Source organism: Kogia breviceps, chromosome 4 (assembly GCF_026419965.1).
Source record: "Kogia breviceps isolate mKogBre1 chromosome 4, mKogBre1 haplotype 1, whole genome shotgun sequence".
Lineage (NCBI taxonomy): Eukaryota > Metazoa > Chordata > Mammalia > Artiodactyla > Physeteridae > Kogia > Kogia breviceps.
The window spans coordinates 178,797,957-178,811,939 of NC_081313.1; the positions used below are offsets into that span (position 1 = coordinate 178,797,957).

At 59.7% G+C, this 13,983-nt stretch overlaps 1 protein-coding gene across 9 annotated transcripts in view; it reads right to left on the minus strand.

The window, feature by feature from the left end:
* KDM4B (lysine demethylase 4B) overlaps positions 1-13,983 on the minus strand; it is a 143,082-nt gene that overhangs the window by 100,913 nt on the left and 28,186 nt on the right. For 7 of the 9 annotated variants that reach the window (XM_059062030.2, XM_059062026.2, XM_067032974.1 and 4 more), the window contains exons 2-3: positions 11,586-11,688; positions 599-764 (exon numbers count right to left, since the gene is read on the minus strand). In XM_059062030.2, coding sequence (XP_058918013.1) covers positions 599-739 — 141 coding nt within the window. In that variant the 5' untranslated portion in view covers positions 740-764; positions 11,586-11,688. Of the gene's footprint in view, positions 1-598; positions 765-11,581; positions 11,689-13,983 lie in introns of all 9 variants that reach the window. The other 2 variants (XM_067032975.1, XM_067032976.1) reach the window with 1 other exon arrangement.

Genomic DNA, 13,983 nt, shown 5'->3' on the forward strand with positions numbered 1-13,983 from the left:
ACACACAAGTTCACGTGCACATGAAGAAACTCAGCACCCATCCCCAAGGTCTGTTCCCTGCACAGAAGAGGCGTGGGCAGGCACGCTATCTGCCGGTGTGCACACACGCACACACGCACGTGCGCGTCCGCGTGTGATGCTCCGTGGAAAGAGACACGAGGAATCAGTGCCGTGCCGCTCCAGGCAGAGGAGCCGGGGTCAGGGTGGGTGGAGGGGGCACTCATTCTCCCTCCTACCCTGTCGCAATGCTTGAACTCACTTCACACGTGTGTTACGGTCTCAAAAAAAATGTGTTTAAGTAGGAATATAAAGGCAAAAAGTAAGCCCTCCCCGACACCGACTCCCCTGGGACCCCCGTGATGGGGTGAAACGGCTGCGGGTCCCACCATGATGCTCTGTGTCCCACCCAGCATCAGCGCCCTCAGGGACCCCGGTGCCCAGAACGTGCCTGACTTGGGGAAAGAACAAATGTTCATGGATAAACTAGGTCAGAGGGGCTCAGTGAGCAGATTAACAGGTGCCTCTCGGGCCCCTTGCCCCGGGGGGGCACAGGGCAGGGGCTGGGGAGAGGTGCACGGGGGCCTGGGGCATCACCCACCTTGGCCAGGCCCGCCCGGTGGGCCCCCTGGGACTCGATGTAGGCCACGTATTTGTTGAAGTCCTTAAACTCCTCCATGGTTGGGCGAAACGTCATGATTTTACAACTCGGGTTCTGGGCCCCGTGATCCTCGGACCCCATGGCTGCAGCGGAGACACAGCCACACCTACAAGGGAGACAAGAGAGCGTCAGCACCTCCATCACCGCCACGGGCCGGTTCCCTTCTCCCCGGGAGGCACCCAAACCAGCCGGCCCCGAGGACGGAGGCTGTGCAGCCGAGCAGGGCCAAGGGGAGCCTGGGGCCCACTTCATCACTCACTCTGGCACAAAAGACCAAATGACTGCAACGAACTACTAACAGAGGTAGCCCGTTCTAAGAGCCCATGTGATTCTGGAGGCCAGGGCACCTATTTCAAACAAGGGGCCTCAGAAAGAAAACCTTCTCTTATCAGGGCCTCATCCAGGTTCACTGGCATTGACCTCACAGCTGGAATCCAGAGGCAGCAGCACGGGAGGGGCTGGGAAGGTGAGTGAGGTCCTGTGTGTTTCACTAGCAGGGAACCCCCTCCTCGGGCGGGGCCGTGAGCAGGGGAGCAGTGTGTGGGTCCCGTCCCTCCAGCACTGGCCCGGCTGCTGGCAGCGAGCCCAGGCCCCAGTGACCCACGGGCTGCCCGAGGCCGGGACCTGGAACCAGGTAAGCAGGAGGTCCGGCCAGAGAGGCTCGTTTCCCGCCGCGTCTCTCTGGGCTATAACCACGCCTGGCCCATCCAGCCCAGAGCGTGGCACAGGGCAGGGCGGGGGTCGGGCTCCTCTAGGGGACAAGGCTGCAGGCTGGAGAGGCCCCCGCCTGTCCCAAGAGTTACAAGAGTTAGGGGGGCCCAGCAGGGTGGCTGGTGACCCACCCCAATGAGGAAGAGGCTTGGGGGACAGACTCTGAGGAAAGGTCCCTGCTGGGACAAGAGAAGACCAGACTCCCTCCAGGACTGGAAAGAGGTCAGAAGCCAAGTGCACGCAGACCCAGAACTTGGAGGACAATTAACCAAGTCCACCTCCCCCCACCCCAAAGTGAGCTGGGGAGTGAGAAAGGCAGGAAGCCCGCCAGTCCAGGAAGTAGAGAGTGGGGGGGGGGGCGGTCCATGTCGTCAAGACGCAGCCACTGGTTCCCCAAAGACGCTCCCCCGGCAGGCGCTAGAGGGCAGTGCGAGCCTGGGAACGGGAGCCGAGGTGCGCAGCTCCCTGGGACAGACCTGGAGGCCCAGGCGGATACCAGAGCAGGCCCAGGTCCTGCCCTCAACCACCCCCCGCCTGGGCGCACAGGGCAGTGGGTCGGCAGCTGAGGCTGCGCTCTGAAGGTCACACTCACGGCTGGACGGCTGAGGACCCCGGAGGTCCTGGCGCACACGGGGTCACCACTGCATCTGGGCTGGGACCCCTGGGCCCCTCCGCCCCGCGTGCACAGGAACCTCTGTGCAGGGAGCGCCTCCTTGCAGGGCAGCCGGAGCTGCGGTCCACAGGGCAGGCCACAGGTGCCCGGGACCGTGTGACAACAGCTCTGAGGGGGATCACAGGGAACCACCGAGGTCGCACGGGTTTATAAAGGGGAAGCGTCAGCACAAACCTCCCTGTGGACCAGCAGGCACCAGGGGGCCCAGGCCGCGGCCAGGCTGACCGGCCCTCGGGACGGACCACCATGCCGTCCACCTCCTGCTCCCCACCCCACAGCCGGGTCTTGGCACCTGACTCTCCACCTGAGCCCCCAGAAGCCAGCTGCCCTCTCCCCTCCAGCCCGGACCCAGCCACACGGGGCTCACCCTGTCCCGAGGGAGCTGAAGGAGCTCAAGGCCCCGGGGGGACAGGCCCGACCCCGATGATCTGGGAACGTGGGTGTGGACCTGAGTTGGGCTAAGGGCTGCGGAGGGAGGCACAGGGGCGTAGGGAGGGAGGCCTCCCGGGGCAGGGACCCGGGACAGGACACAGCGGAGACAGGACAGACGACCGGCCACAGCCATCGCTCGCTGGCCTTCGTCGTGTGCCCGCCACCCGAGCCGCCCCGTCCTGTCAACCCCACCTCCCCACCCGCCCAGATTCCCTGCACCCACCGCCCCTGCCCGCACAGAGCAGCAGGCTCCCGGCGGAGGGGGTCCCTGCCGCCCACCCATCTTGCGTGGCCATCAAATCCATCCTCTGAGGCCAGCAGCCGGAACACGATCACCCGGGTCTCAGTCCCTCGTCCGCAAAGCCCCCAACGGCCGGGCAAAGGGCCAGAGGCCGGCTCCGCAGCCCGCCGCGGATGGTGCCCAGGTTCAGAAGCAGCGGACACATCAGCACTTAACAGCCCCGGCCTTGTTCTCCACACTTTATGCGGGTGTGTGTCCACTCTGCACAGTTCACGAGGGGGGGTCACGTGCCTGGAAGCCCGACTCTGCTGCGACCACCCCAGTCTCCCAACACACCGCCACCCACCGTGGGCGACGGGCACCAGGACCACCCGCGACAGCAGCTCTCCTCTTGGCCAGGCCGGTCCCAGCAGGGGAGGAGGACACAGGCTCCCCCGCCCAAGGCCAGCTGTGTCACCACGAGAGAAGCCCACCCTGCCACGGATGCTGCCACCTGCCCTCCCGCAAGGCATTGTTGGTGGGAAATGGGGTGGGGCAGGACACCCATCTTCCCCCAGGACCAGCCTGTCCTGGGCAGAGGGGGGAAGCCCCGGGGTCCTGCCCACACGAGTTCTCTCGCCCGTTAAACATAACCACAGGAGCGCTTTTTCCATGGGGGGGAGGGGGAGCGAGCAGGTGACGTGACAGCAGGTAGAGTTTCCTGCACTGCACCTGGCAAGGTACGCTTCTCCAGCCACCGCTGTCATCCAGATTCAGCTCAGCAGTGGATCATGTGCGGTTTTCTTTTTTTTTTGTCTTATTCCTGCCGGTTGCAGTAAAGTTTTTAGCAGGTAAATATAAAGAAGAAAATTAAAATGGTTTATAATCCCAACACTCCATAACCCTTGATGCGTTTCTTGAAGGAGGGCAAGTAAAAATCAGACGTGCACATACTTAAAAAAAAACAAAAGGAATGTGCTCTTTACCAGACGGTGCCACGCCCCAAATGCAAGGTTATAACAACTTCATCGTAAAAAGACAAGCAGCTCAATTAAGAAGTGGGCCAGGGCTTCCCTGGTGGCGCAGTGGTTGAGAGTCCGCCTGCCGATGCGGGGGACGCGGGTTCGTGCCCCGGTCCGGGAAGATCCCACGTGCCGCGGAGCGGCTGGGCCCGTGAGCCGTGGCCGCTGAGCCTGCGCGTCCGGAGCCCGTGCTCCGCAACCGGAGAGGCCACAGCAGTGAGAGGCCTGCGTAACGCAAAACAAAACAAAACAAACAAACAAAAAGAAGTGGGCCAAGGACTTGAACAGACATTTCGCCAAAGAGGAGACTCAAACGGCCAGTAAGCACACGACAAGATGCTTGAGGTGATCAGCCATCAGAGGAATGCAAATCTACACTACAGTGACACACACCTGCCCCGACTGGGGCGGCTAGAGTGAAAAGGCAGATAACAACAAGTGTTGGTGAGAAACTGGAACCCGGACTCCCAGCTGGTGGGAACGTAAAATGGGGCAGCCCCCCCAAAAGTTAAACGTGGAATTGACCACACAAGCCAGCAATCCCACTCCTAGGTAAACACCCAAGAGAAATGAAGACATACGTCCACACAAAAACTTGTGCACAGATGTTCACAGCAGCGTGATTCACAACAGCCAAAAGGTGGAAACAACCCGAGCGCCCGTCAACAGACGACGGTACACAAACTGGTCCCTCCACACACGGGAGCACCACGCAGCCACGAAAGGGAGAGAAGCCCCGACACTCGCCACAAGGTGGACGGACCCTGAGAACACGGTGCTCAGCGAGAGAAGCCAGGCACAGAAGGCCACCGTAGGCTAAGAGGTCTGGGTTTCTTTATGGAGTGATGGAAATGTTCCAAAGTTGACTGTGGTGAAAGCTGCAGGGACTCTGAATTTGCTAAAAACTTTGGAATCGTGTGCTGTAAGTGGGAGAACTGGTTGGCGGGTGGATTCTATCTCAATACAGCTGCTACCCCCAGAAAAGAAACAGAGATTAGGGTAGGGGAGAAGGAAAGAAGAAAGTTCTGCACTTGCCAAAAAAAAATAATAAATAAACATAACCTCTGGCTGCCTGGCAGCGTGGGCGCCTGGAGCCTTCAACTCCTCAGCCAGCAGAAGGGCTCCCCCAGAGCCAAGCCCCCACCCCATGAGAGATGGAGGACACCCCGTAGCCCGGCCACGGAGGAGGCGTCTGCTGGGTTCCTTCTCTAACAGGAAGTGCGGCCTCCAGAGACACTTGGTGGGTCCCTGTCCCCACCCCCGCCCCGGCCCAGCCCTTGAAGCCTCTAACAGGAAAGATAGCGTCCCTTTCTTCCCGCCCCTGATTCTGAGGCTGAGAGCAGGCATGCCTACACATTCTAAATGGATGGAACTGTCTGCTTTGTGAATTACCTCTCAATAAGGCGATGATTTTTCTTAAGTCCTGTGTTCGGGGAGACCCTGCACGCCGTGGCCTTCCTGGCCTGATGCTCGCCCAGCCCTTGCAGCCCGCCGCCTGGGACCGATGAGCGTGATCACGTGTGGAGGGGCGGTTCCCCAGCTGCCCTGGACGGCTCCTCCTCACCCAGAGACAGGTGACAGGAGGGGTCCACCCGCTCCCTGGGTCCCAACGAATGAGTCCAGCCCAGAGAAGCCCTCCCGGGCTGCTGCACCAGCACCTCCCTCAGAGGCCTTCAAACTGGGGGACTCACGGGCCGGGCCGTGGGGGACACTCGGGCCACCCTCGTGGAGGCTACCACCCCACCTGTGCTGCAGCACGGTGACCAGGTGGGGGGTCTTTCCTACCCCACCCTGACAGCTGCCCCTCTTGGGGACAGAAGGCTCTCCAGATCTGGACTCCAGCCTGGGGCTGATGCCCCCCCGCCAGGAGCCCGACAGAGCGGGGTGTGCTGAGCCTGAGAGCCTCAGGAGAGGGGGTGTGAGAGACACCCCAAGGCGTGGGTCTCCCACAGCCGGGTGCACTCTGTCTGTCCGTCTGTGAGCCAGAATTCAGAAAGAAGGTGACTGGTAGAGGACGCCATTTCCCCAACAGGCAGCCTCATCTTCCTGACTGAGGGGCTCTGGGGACTAAGGGTTTCTGAGGCCCAATGGCAGATGTTTCCCAGAAACTGGATGGCTGGAATCTGCAACTCTGGGGTTTTGACAAGAATACAGTATTCAATATGCGGGAAGGTTCGTCCTCTGAAAAAAATGTCACCCTACTAAAAGCTCTACTCCGAGGGGTGCACTGTTTTTGAAAAGGATTCGGGGGCTCTCTGAGCACGAAGTGCCCCAGTTCTTCTCTGCGGGGCCTGTGCCCCAGCCCCGGGGGGCGTCTCTCCCCCAGCTCTCTCCTCCCGGGCCCTCCCCTCCACCTGCCATCAGGTGAAGCCCCAAGCCTCCCCGTGACTCCCAGCCAGCCCCAGGCCCTGCTTCCATCTCGGCCCAGTTCCTGCCACCACAGCCCAGTTCCCAACAGAAGACGATGACTGAGGGGCCCCTGAGCAGGCTCAGGCCCCCGTAGGAGCCAGCACCCCTCCACCGAGACTCAAGAGGAAACCCACCCTGAAGGCAGCACGGGAGGCCCCCAGCCCCCGTCCCCCGCCCCCGGGTGTGGGCCTGGCACTCCATCACCGTGTCCCGAGAGCAGCTCATCAGGTGCCCTCATACAGTGAAAAGCTTGGCGGTAGAACGTCCTCCATTACATCCTTCTCTGCTGGGAGCACCCCCTACGTCCCAGGTTCCCTGCAAGCTGGGCATGCTCCCTCATCACACAGAGCCTGAAGCCCAGGGGGCACTCGGGGCAACCAGTGCTGCCCCACCGTACCCGCCAGCCCCAGTGTCAGAGGACCCTTCGTCCCCCCTGCCCCCTGGCCTGTGGAGCCAGATCGGCATTGGGGGGTCATCGTGCTGGCCCCACGGAGCAGGGGAGCCCGGGATGGGGGGATCACAGGCTCCAGGAGCAGCCCACGAAGGACACAAGGATGCCAGCGTTGATCTGGCTCTACCCCGTGGAACTGGCTGGACTGAAACACAGTGACGAGAGGGACAAAGCAGGCAGAGAGCCCAGAGCCAGGAAGGCGGGAGGCCAAGGTCAGAAGGGCCAACTGAGAAATGTGAGGACAAGAGGCGTGAGGAAGGCAGCTTGACCGGAGGGGGCTGTGTGGACACGGGGCGGGGGCAGATGGGCAGCCCCGCACACAAGGCCAGGACCACCCTAACATTTATCCGAGCGACGCCAACTCCGAAAGGCACAAAGAAAGAATCGCCCGCAGCCCTGCGTGTTCATTCCCTACGGCTGCCAAACGAATCTCCACAAACCTAGTGGCTGAAACAGCACAACTTTATCTTCGAGTTCTGGAGGCCAGGAGTCCCTCCCGGATCTCAAGTGGGCTGTGCTCTTTCCGGAGGCTTCCTGCCTTTTCCAGCTTCTAGAGGCACCGCATCCCTGGCTCGAGGTCCCTTCCCGCATACTCATAGCACCTCCCGGATCTCAAATGGGCTGTGCTCTTTCTGGAGGCTTCCTGCCTTTTCCAGCTTCTAGAGGCACCGCATCCCTGGCTCGAGGCCCCTTCCTGCATACTCACAGCATCTCTGGTCTCTCTCTGCCTCTCCCCTCTGACCACTGCTTCCGTCACCACGCCCCCTTCTCTGACTCTGACCCCCCTGCCTCCCGCTTAGAAGGACCCCCGTGATGACACTGGACAGCCTGGCTAACCCAGGGTGAGCGCCCATCTCCAGATCTTTAACCTCATCCCAGCTGCAGAGTCCCTCTCACGTCAGGGAGCACCTGCACAGGCTCCACAACTAGGGTGTGGGCACCTCAAGGAGCGCTGTTCCCTCTGCCTCAAAAGCCACGTGAAAAACCCATCACACAAAGAGATAAGTAACAGTCGCCATGCCCCTCCCACCAGGGACCGCGGCTGTGAGATGCGTCCTGGAAAGACAAGCACATCAGCCTACTCGCTCAGACAAAAGCAGAGTTTCGAGAAGAGGACGGAGGGGACCGAGCGATACCCAGCGGGCTGCAACGTGACCCCCGCGTCCTCCCCACGACTCAGACGTGCACAGCGCCCCACAGCACAGAGCCTGCAGCCACCCTCTGGCCGCAGAGCTGACTCACGGACACAGCCAGAGGCCCCAGTAATGCCGAAGGAGCCCTTTCTGGCCGCTCGCACCCCAGACAACTTGGCCTGCATCTTCCCGTCGGTGCCAGTGCTCCCACGGGCTGACTCCCAGGTTAAGAGGCTCACACCCCGTCAGCCCCCAGACACTCGGCCGAGCTGTGGGGAGGAGCCAGGAGGCGTGAACTCCAAGCTGGGTTGCATGATGGCCTGGGGAACCCCCGGGAGCCCCACGCCCGGGAGGTCTGAGCATGGGAAGGGCAGGCCCTGGGAATCCCCAGGGGCCCGGCTCGGCCCCAATTCCCTCACATTGCCAGAGCCCCTTCGCCAGTCCCAGAGCAAGCGTGCGACCCCTGGGGACCGCGACGATCAGGGCCACGCTTTCGGAAGATGCTGCAGGGCCAAAAGCGCTGGCCACGGAAGCCTCAAGAAGCCACATGGGGCAAAGTCCCGTGAATATTGCGGTCTGAGTCACAACCTCGCGTGACTCTAAAATGACAGTGTCCTGGTTCAACACCCCATCTTTCCACCTGGGTACCCCCCAAACTGCAGAGGGAAGATGAATGAATGAACAGCAACACGTCGTCCTCAGACGGGGGCAAACGAGGAACGTTCCTCATGCCGCTCCTCCTGAAACCCGGCGCCAAGGCCACCTCCTGCTCTTGATCTTTGGCATACCTTTGAACTTTAAAGAAAAAAAGCTCTCTGTGTCACAACCCTCCCGGAGGAAGTGCCCACGGCAGGGCCGCCCACAGCCCATGACAGGGGCATCTTTTATTAGCCTGGAGACGTCACCTGTCTGTGCCCACGGACGCAAAACTGGGTGTTTTTTTCACACACACACAAAAAAAAGCAGGAAAAAGCTACCAGACCCGAGAAAACAGGCCAAGCAATATGTTGAGGAGGAAGAAATCCTTACAATGAAGTAAATGAGCAAAAAAGCAAAGAACCAGGAGGGCGGTGAGGGGAGGGGGGGCAGGAAGAAGGCTGGGTGAGAAGCCCACCCACGGCCTGCGGCGGCCTGCACTCTCCTTCCCGCCTGGAGCTATTCTGCTTGGAACTGAACCCGCGTGTCTCCAGCTCAGATCCTGCTCCTAACGAGACAGGGTGGAGCAGGATCTGCTGGGAGAGGCTTCTTCACACTCACAGGAACCCAACCACGGTGGCCAGGAGCATGAAAGGCGAAGAAGCATGGAGCCACCATCCGACCCAGCCATCCCACCCACCAGGTGTCGACCCAAGGGAAACAAAAACACACGCCCACCAAGACACCTGAACATTCACAGCAGCATCGTTCATAAAATCCCCAAAGCGGAAACAACACGAGCGCCCATCAACGGATGACAGATACACCAAATGTGGTCCCTCCACACACGGGCACATCACTCCGCCATGAAAAGGGGAGAAGCACTGACACTCGCTGCAACGTGGATGGAGCCTGAGAACGCGATGCTCGGCGAGAGAAGCCAGACGGAGGAGGCCACACAGGGTGTGATTCCAATGATGGGAAACGTCCAGGACAGGCCGATCCACAGACACAGAGAGTGGGTTCCTGGCTGTCAGGGGCTGAGGGAGAGGGAGTGCCTGCTTAATGTACAGTGGTTTGGGGGAGTTGATAACGATGTTCTGGAGTTAGACGGTGGGGTGGCGGCACAGCTCTGTGAACGTACTAAAAACCACTATATTGCATACTTCATTTTAATTAATTTGTCCGCTCCACTGTGCGGCTTGTGAGATCTTAGTTCCCTGACCAGGGATTGAACCTGTGCCCATGGCAGTGAAGGTGTGCAGTCCTAAACACTGGACCGCCAGGGAATTCCCTGAATTGTATACTTTGCGGTGTGACCATTATGGCGTGTAATTACATCTCTATAAAACTTAATTTTTTTCAAGTCCAAGGCAGCCTGTTTGGGACCTGCCAGACCGCAGTCAGCCTGTCCTGTCTGTCCCGAGCACTCTGACCTCCGCGAACGCCTGAGGCCTTTTGGGGAAGGTGCCCGTGACCCCACTCATTTCTGTCTCCCACTCTTCCCCCACCCCAGAACATTCTCACACCTTCCAGGGCTGGCGCTCAGTTTCTCCAGCTATAAAATGGGTTGATAGAGGGAGACGATTAACATCCTTGAGAGGGATTACTAAAAAGTTAACCGCACGGGGCGAGCTACGTACGCAGAACGTGTCATGCAGATGGGGATACAAAGAGGATAACCGAGTTTCAGGGACTTGACAGTCTTGTAAGAAAGCGTGAACTTTAAGGATAAAACAACGCTTTGGGACACACAGTCAGAACTGACCATTTCTAAACCAGTCGACGAGGGCCTGGTCCACCCAGCCCCAGACAGTGACAAGCTGGCAGGGACTGCAGACGGCCCACCTTCTCTGTGCAGGACCACACGGTAAACGTTTGCAGCTCTGCAGGCACGCGGCCTCTGTCACAACCACGCAATTCCACCACCGTGAGGAGGAAGGCTCAAGTGAACAGAAGCAGCTGTGCACCGATAAGGCTTTATTTACAAGAACACACAATGGGCTGAGTGGGCCAAGTGGTCCTCGGGCCGCAGTTTGCCGGCCCCAGACCCAGATGCCTGAAATCTCCCCTTTAAGGAACAAAACCTACACTCACCGCTTGTAAAGGGGAACCTGAGCTCCACGGCCCAATTCCTGGGTTCCTAAATCGTGGCAGAACAGACAAGGCCACGTTCTAGTCCACACTGAGCCCTCATTAGCCATGTGGCCTTGGGAGGAGGCTTCGTCCAAGGTCAACAGCGAACACGAGCCTTTCTCGCTCAGCCAAATTTCCTCGCTGTGGCCAGGAGCACGGGAACCGCTCGCCCCACGCTGAACGCCCCTCCACCCGGGTGCCAGCCAGTAAGGGCTCAGGCTGCTCCCTCTTTTCTGACCAGTGACCCCCTTTGGGCCACCTCCAGAGGCCACCTCTGTGAACCCTCTGTCCCTGGTTAATTAGAAAAGTCCAGGAGAAGGGGGACACCTTGGAGCTGAAACCCAGAAGCAGCTGGGTCATGGGATTCTTTTCAAAGCATTTAAAAATAATCCTGCAGGGTTTCCCTGGTGACTCAGTGGTTAAGAACCTGCCTGCCAATGCAGGGGACACGGGTTCAAACCCTGGTCCGGGAAGATCTCACATGCCGCGGAGCAACTAAGCCCATGCGCCACAACTACTGGAGCCCGCGAGCCACAACTACTGAAGCCCGTGTGCCTAGAGCCTGTACTCCACAACAAGAGAAGCCACCGCAACGAGAAGCCCGCGCACCACAACAAAGAGTAGTCCCCGCTCGCCTCAACTAGAGAAAGCCCGCTCGCAGCAACAGAGACCCAATGCAACCAAAAATAATTAACATTAAAAATAATAATAATAATCCTCCAGTTTTGAAGACTCTCCCCTCTCCTTGTGACTGGTCATCATCTCCCGCAGGGTGTGAGGTGGGGTGAATATGCCCCCAGGTGAAGCCAGAAGTGGTGTCCTGCCCAGGGACACGACACAGATAGGGCAGCTCATCCTGGGCCATCCTGGAGTCCCCCCAAACCCACTATGGTTCTCAGGGCTTCTAGACGTGAGGGATAGGTGTTCAGATGCTGAGGGGCCAGAGTGCAGACGCGGAGAGAAGGCACATCCAGCAGAACCACGCTGAGGGGTCCAGGGTCCTCTAGGGGCATCTGGCCCCTGGACACCCCAGGAACTCAGAACCAAACAGGGCTGCCTTCTCCACCAGCAGCCCTGGGGCCGGGGGCCCACCCACGTACTCACTGCAAAGTTCCTAGTACGCAGTGGGGAGCGAGGGTGCAGGGAGACGGTCCAATAACTGGCTTCTGTTAGGGTTTCTGTCAGGTTCCAGCAATGGCGATGGTTCCTAAAATGTGCAAAACAAAAGCACAATTAACTAAAACGATGGCCTGATTAAGTCTTAACTCCAAATTACACTCCCAGCAGCAGCGTGCAGCCCAGGGATGCCTGCCTCTGTACAGACGTTCCCAAATCCTCGCCACTTTCCAAGAACATGAAAATCCACGACCATGAGCACCTGCCCCACTAAAGCCTTCCAGTGACGGCCCATTTTAAGCTCAGCTCCTAAACATCAGTAGCTGAGGAAGCAGGAGCCTCCAAAAAAACAATCACATCAGACCAATGATGCTTCTGGAAACCTTAAGGTACAGGCCGTCCTGGGAGGTTTACAAGAAGTTCTGCCTCTTTCAAACCCCCGCAGGCAGGGAAGGTGCCCCTCCAAGGAGGACAGTCGGAGAGGAACTGCCGCGTGGTGACCGCCCTCTACACCCCCGGGGGGCAGAGAGCACAGGGCAGAGCGTGGCAGGCGCCGTGCAGCTGAGACCCCACGGGGTGCAGGGTCCCCACCACGGCATTCACAGCCAGGCTCAGGGTCACTTGCCGAATGGACACAGGACAAGACTCTAAACATGGGGTGTGGCCCCAGGGCCTCTGACAATCTGGGCTCCAGCTGCCCCGACTCACTGGGCTCCCCGCCCCTACCTCCTGGACACCTGAGCTGACGGCTCGGCGTCTTCCGGACCCCTCCCTGCCCCTGTGCCTTTGCACATGCTGCCCGAAGCTGGACTAGCTGCTGGGGGCCGACTTGGCTGCAGGGCAGCTCACCCGGGGTGCCCTGGGGGTGTGGAACTCAGTTCTGCACACCTTCCCTAACTCACCAGGAGCTTTAAAAAGCACAAGTCCCACAAACACCCTTTCAACAGGCAACGTGTGCTGACCTTTTCTTTTTTTTAAATCAGTTTTTTAAAATTATTGGGCACAACCCACTGTATTGATTTTACTGTCCTCTAACAGGTGCCAGCCCTGGGCTGAGAGGCCGCACCGAGACATGAAATGACCGGCCCTCGGGCATTCGCCTCTTCCTCTGGACCAGCTAAGCCGACCGGGGCCACGTGTAGTCCCAAGGGCTCCTTGGCCGCTGCCACCTGCCCCGCTCCGCAGCCCCGCCAGCCCCTGACAGGGACAAGAGCGGAAGTCCGGGGGTTCGATCACTCTGGCATGTCTCCTCATGGCTGTGCCTGGTGGAACAATGGCCCCCAAGGATGTCCCCATCCTGATCCCCGGGAGCTGTGACTATGCTCTCCTTGGTAGCAAGAGACTGCAGATGGGGTGAAGTTAAGGATCTCAGCTTCCCGGCCAGGGATGGAACCCGGGCCCCCTGCATTGGGAGCGCGGAGTCTTATCCACTGGACCGCCGGGAAGTCCAAGTTAAGGACCTTGAGATGGAAGATGATCCTGGGTTGTCCGGGGGCTCGGTGCCATCCCCAGAGCCCTTCTAAGAGGGAGGTGAGAGGGTGAGAGTCAGAGAAGAGCTGATGACAGAGGCAGAGGTCAGAGCGATGTGCTCTGACGACGGAGGAGGGGCCCCCAGCCAAGGATGCGGCGCCTCTAGAAGCTGGAAATGGCGAAGAACCGATCCTTGCCTGGCGCCTCCGGGAGGATCAATCAGCCCTGCCCACACCTTGATCCTAGCCCAGTGAGACCCATGTCAGGCTTCTGGCCGCCAGGGCGGTGAGACGATAAACGCACATTGTTTTAAGTCACTGGGTCTGTGGTCACTTGTTACCGCAGCAAAGGGAGACTGATCCGGCGGCTTCCACGTACATCTCCCCGATGACAGAGGAGAGGGACCCTCTCACCCCCACTGCCCGCAGGCCTCCCTGCTGAGAAGAGCCGGCCTGACTTTCACTCACATCTGATGGGGTCACGTATCTCCCCGGTCACCTGTCACTACGTCTTTGCGTACTATCTCCCCAGACGGACGACAGGCTACCCCACGCACAGCACGTGGGCTGCAAGGCGAAGACCACCTAAGCCTGTGGTCCTCGGCTGGACAGACCCCAGTCTGCTGCTGCCAGTGGCCGCGGGGTCCTCCTACCCTCGTGCTCTGGGGGATGACAGCATTGACTGTCATCCCCAAATAGGGGGCTGGAAGCTCTGGGGCTGAGGTTAAGGCTCAGCCCTCAGGCCACAGCCAAGGCAAGGCCTCTGTCCACCCTGACCTACGTCCACGTGGGGCTAGGCTCACCCGCCTCCCCTGCTCCCGCAAGGACTGAGGGCCCCCACAGGCAGCCTGTCACCACCCTGGACGCCCTGAGACACCAGGGGCCTGGCCACAGCCCACTCGGCACAGGGCAGCCAG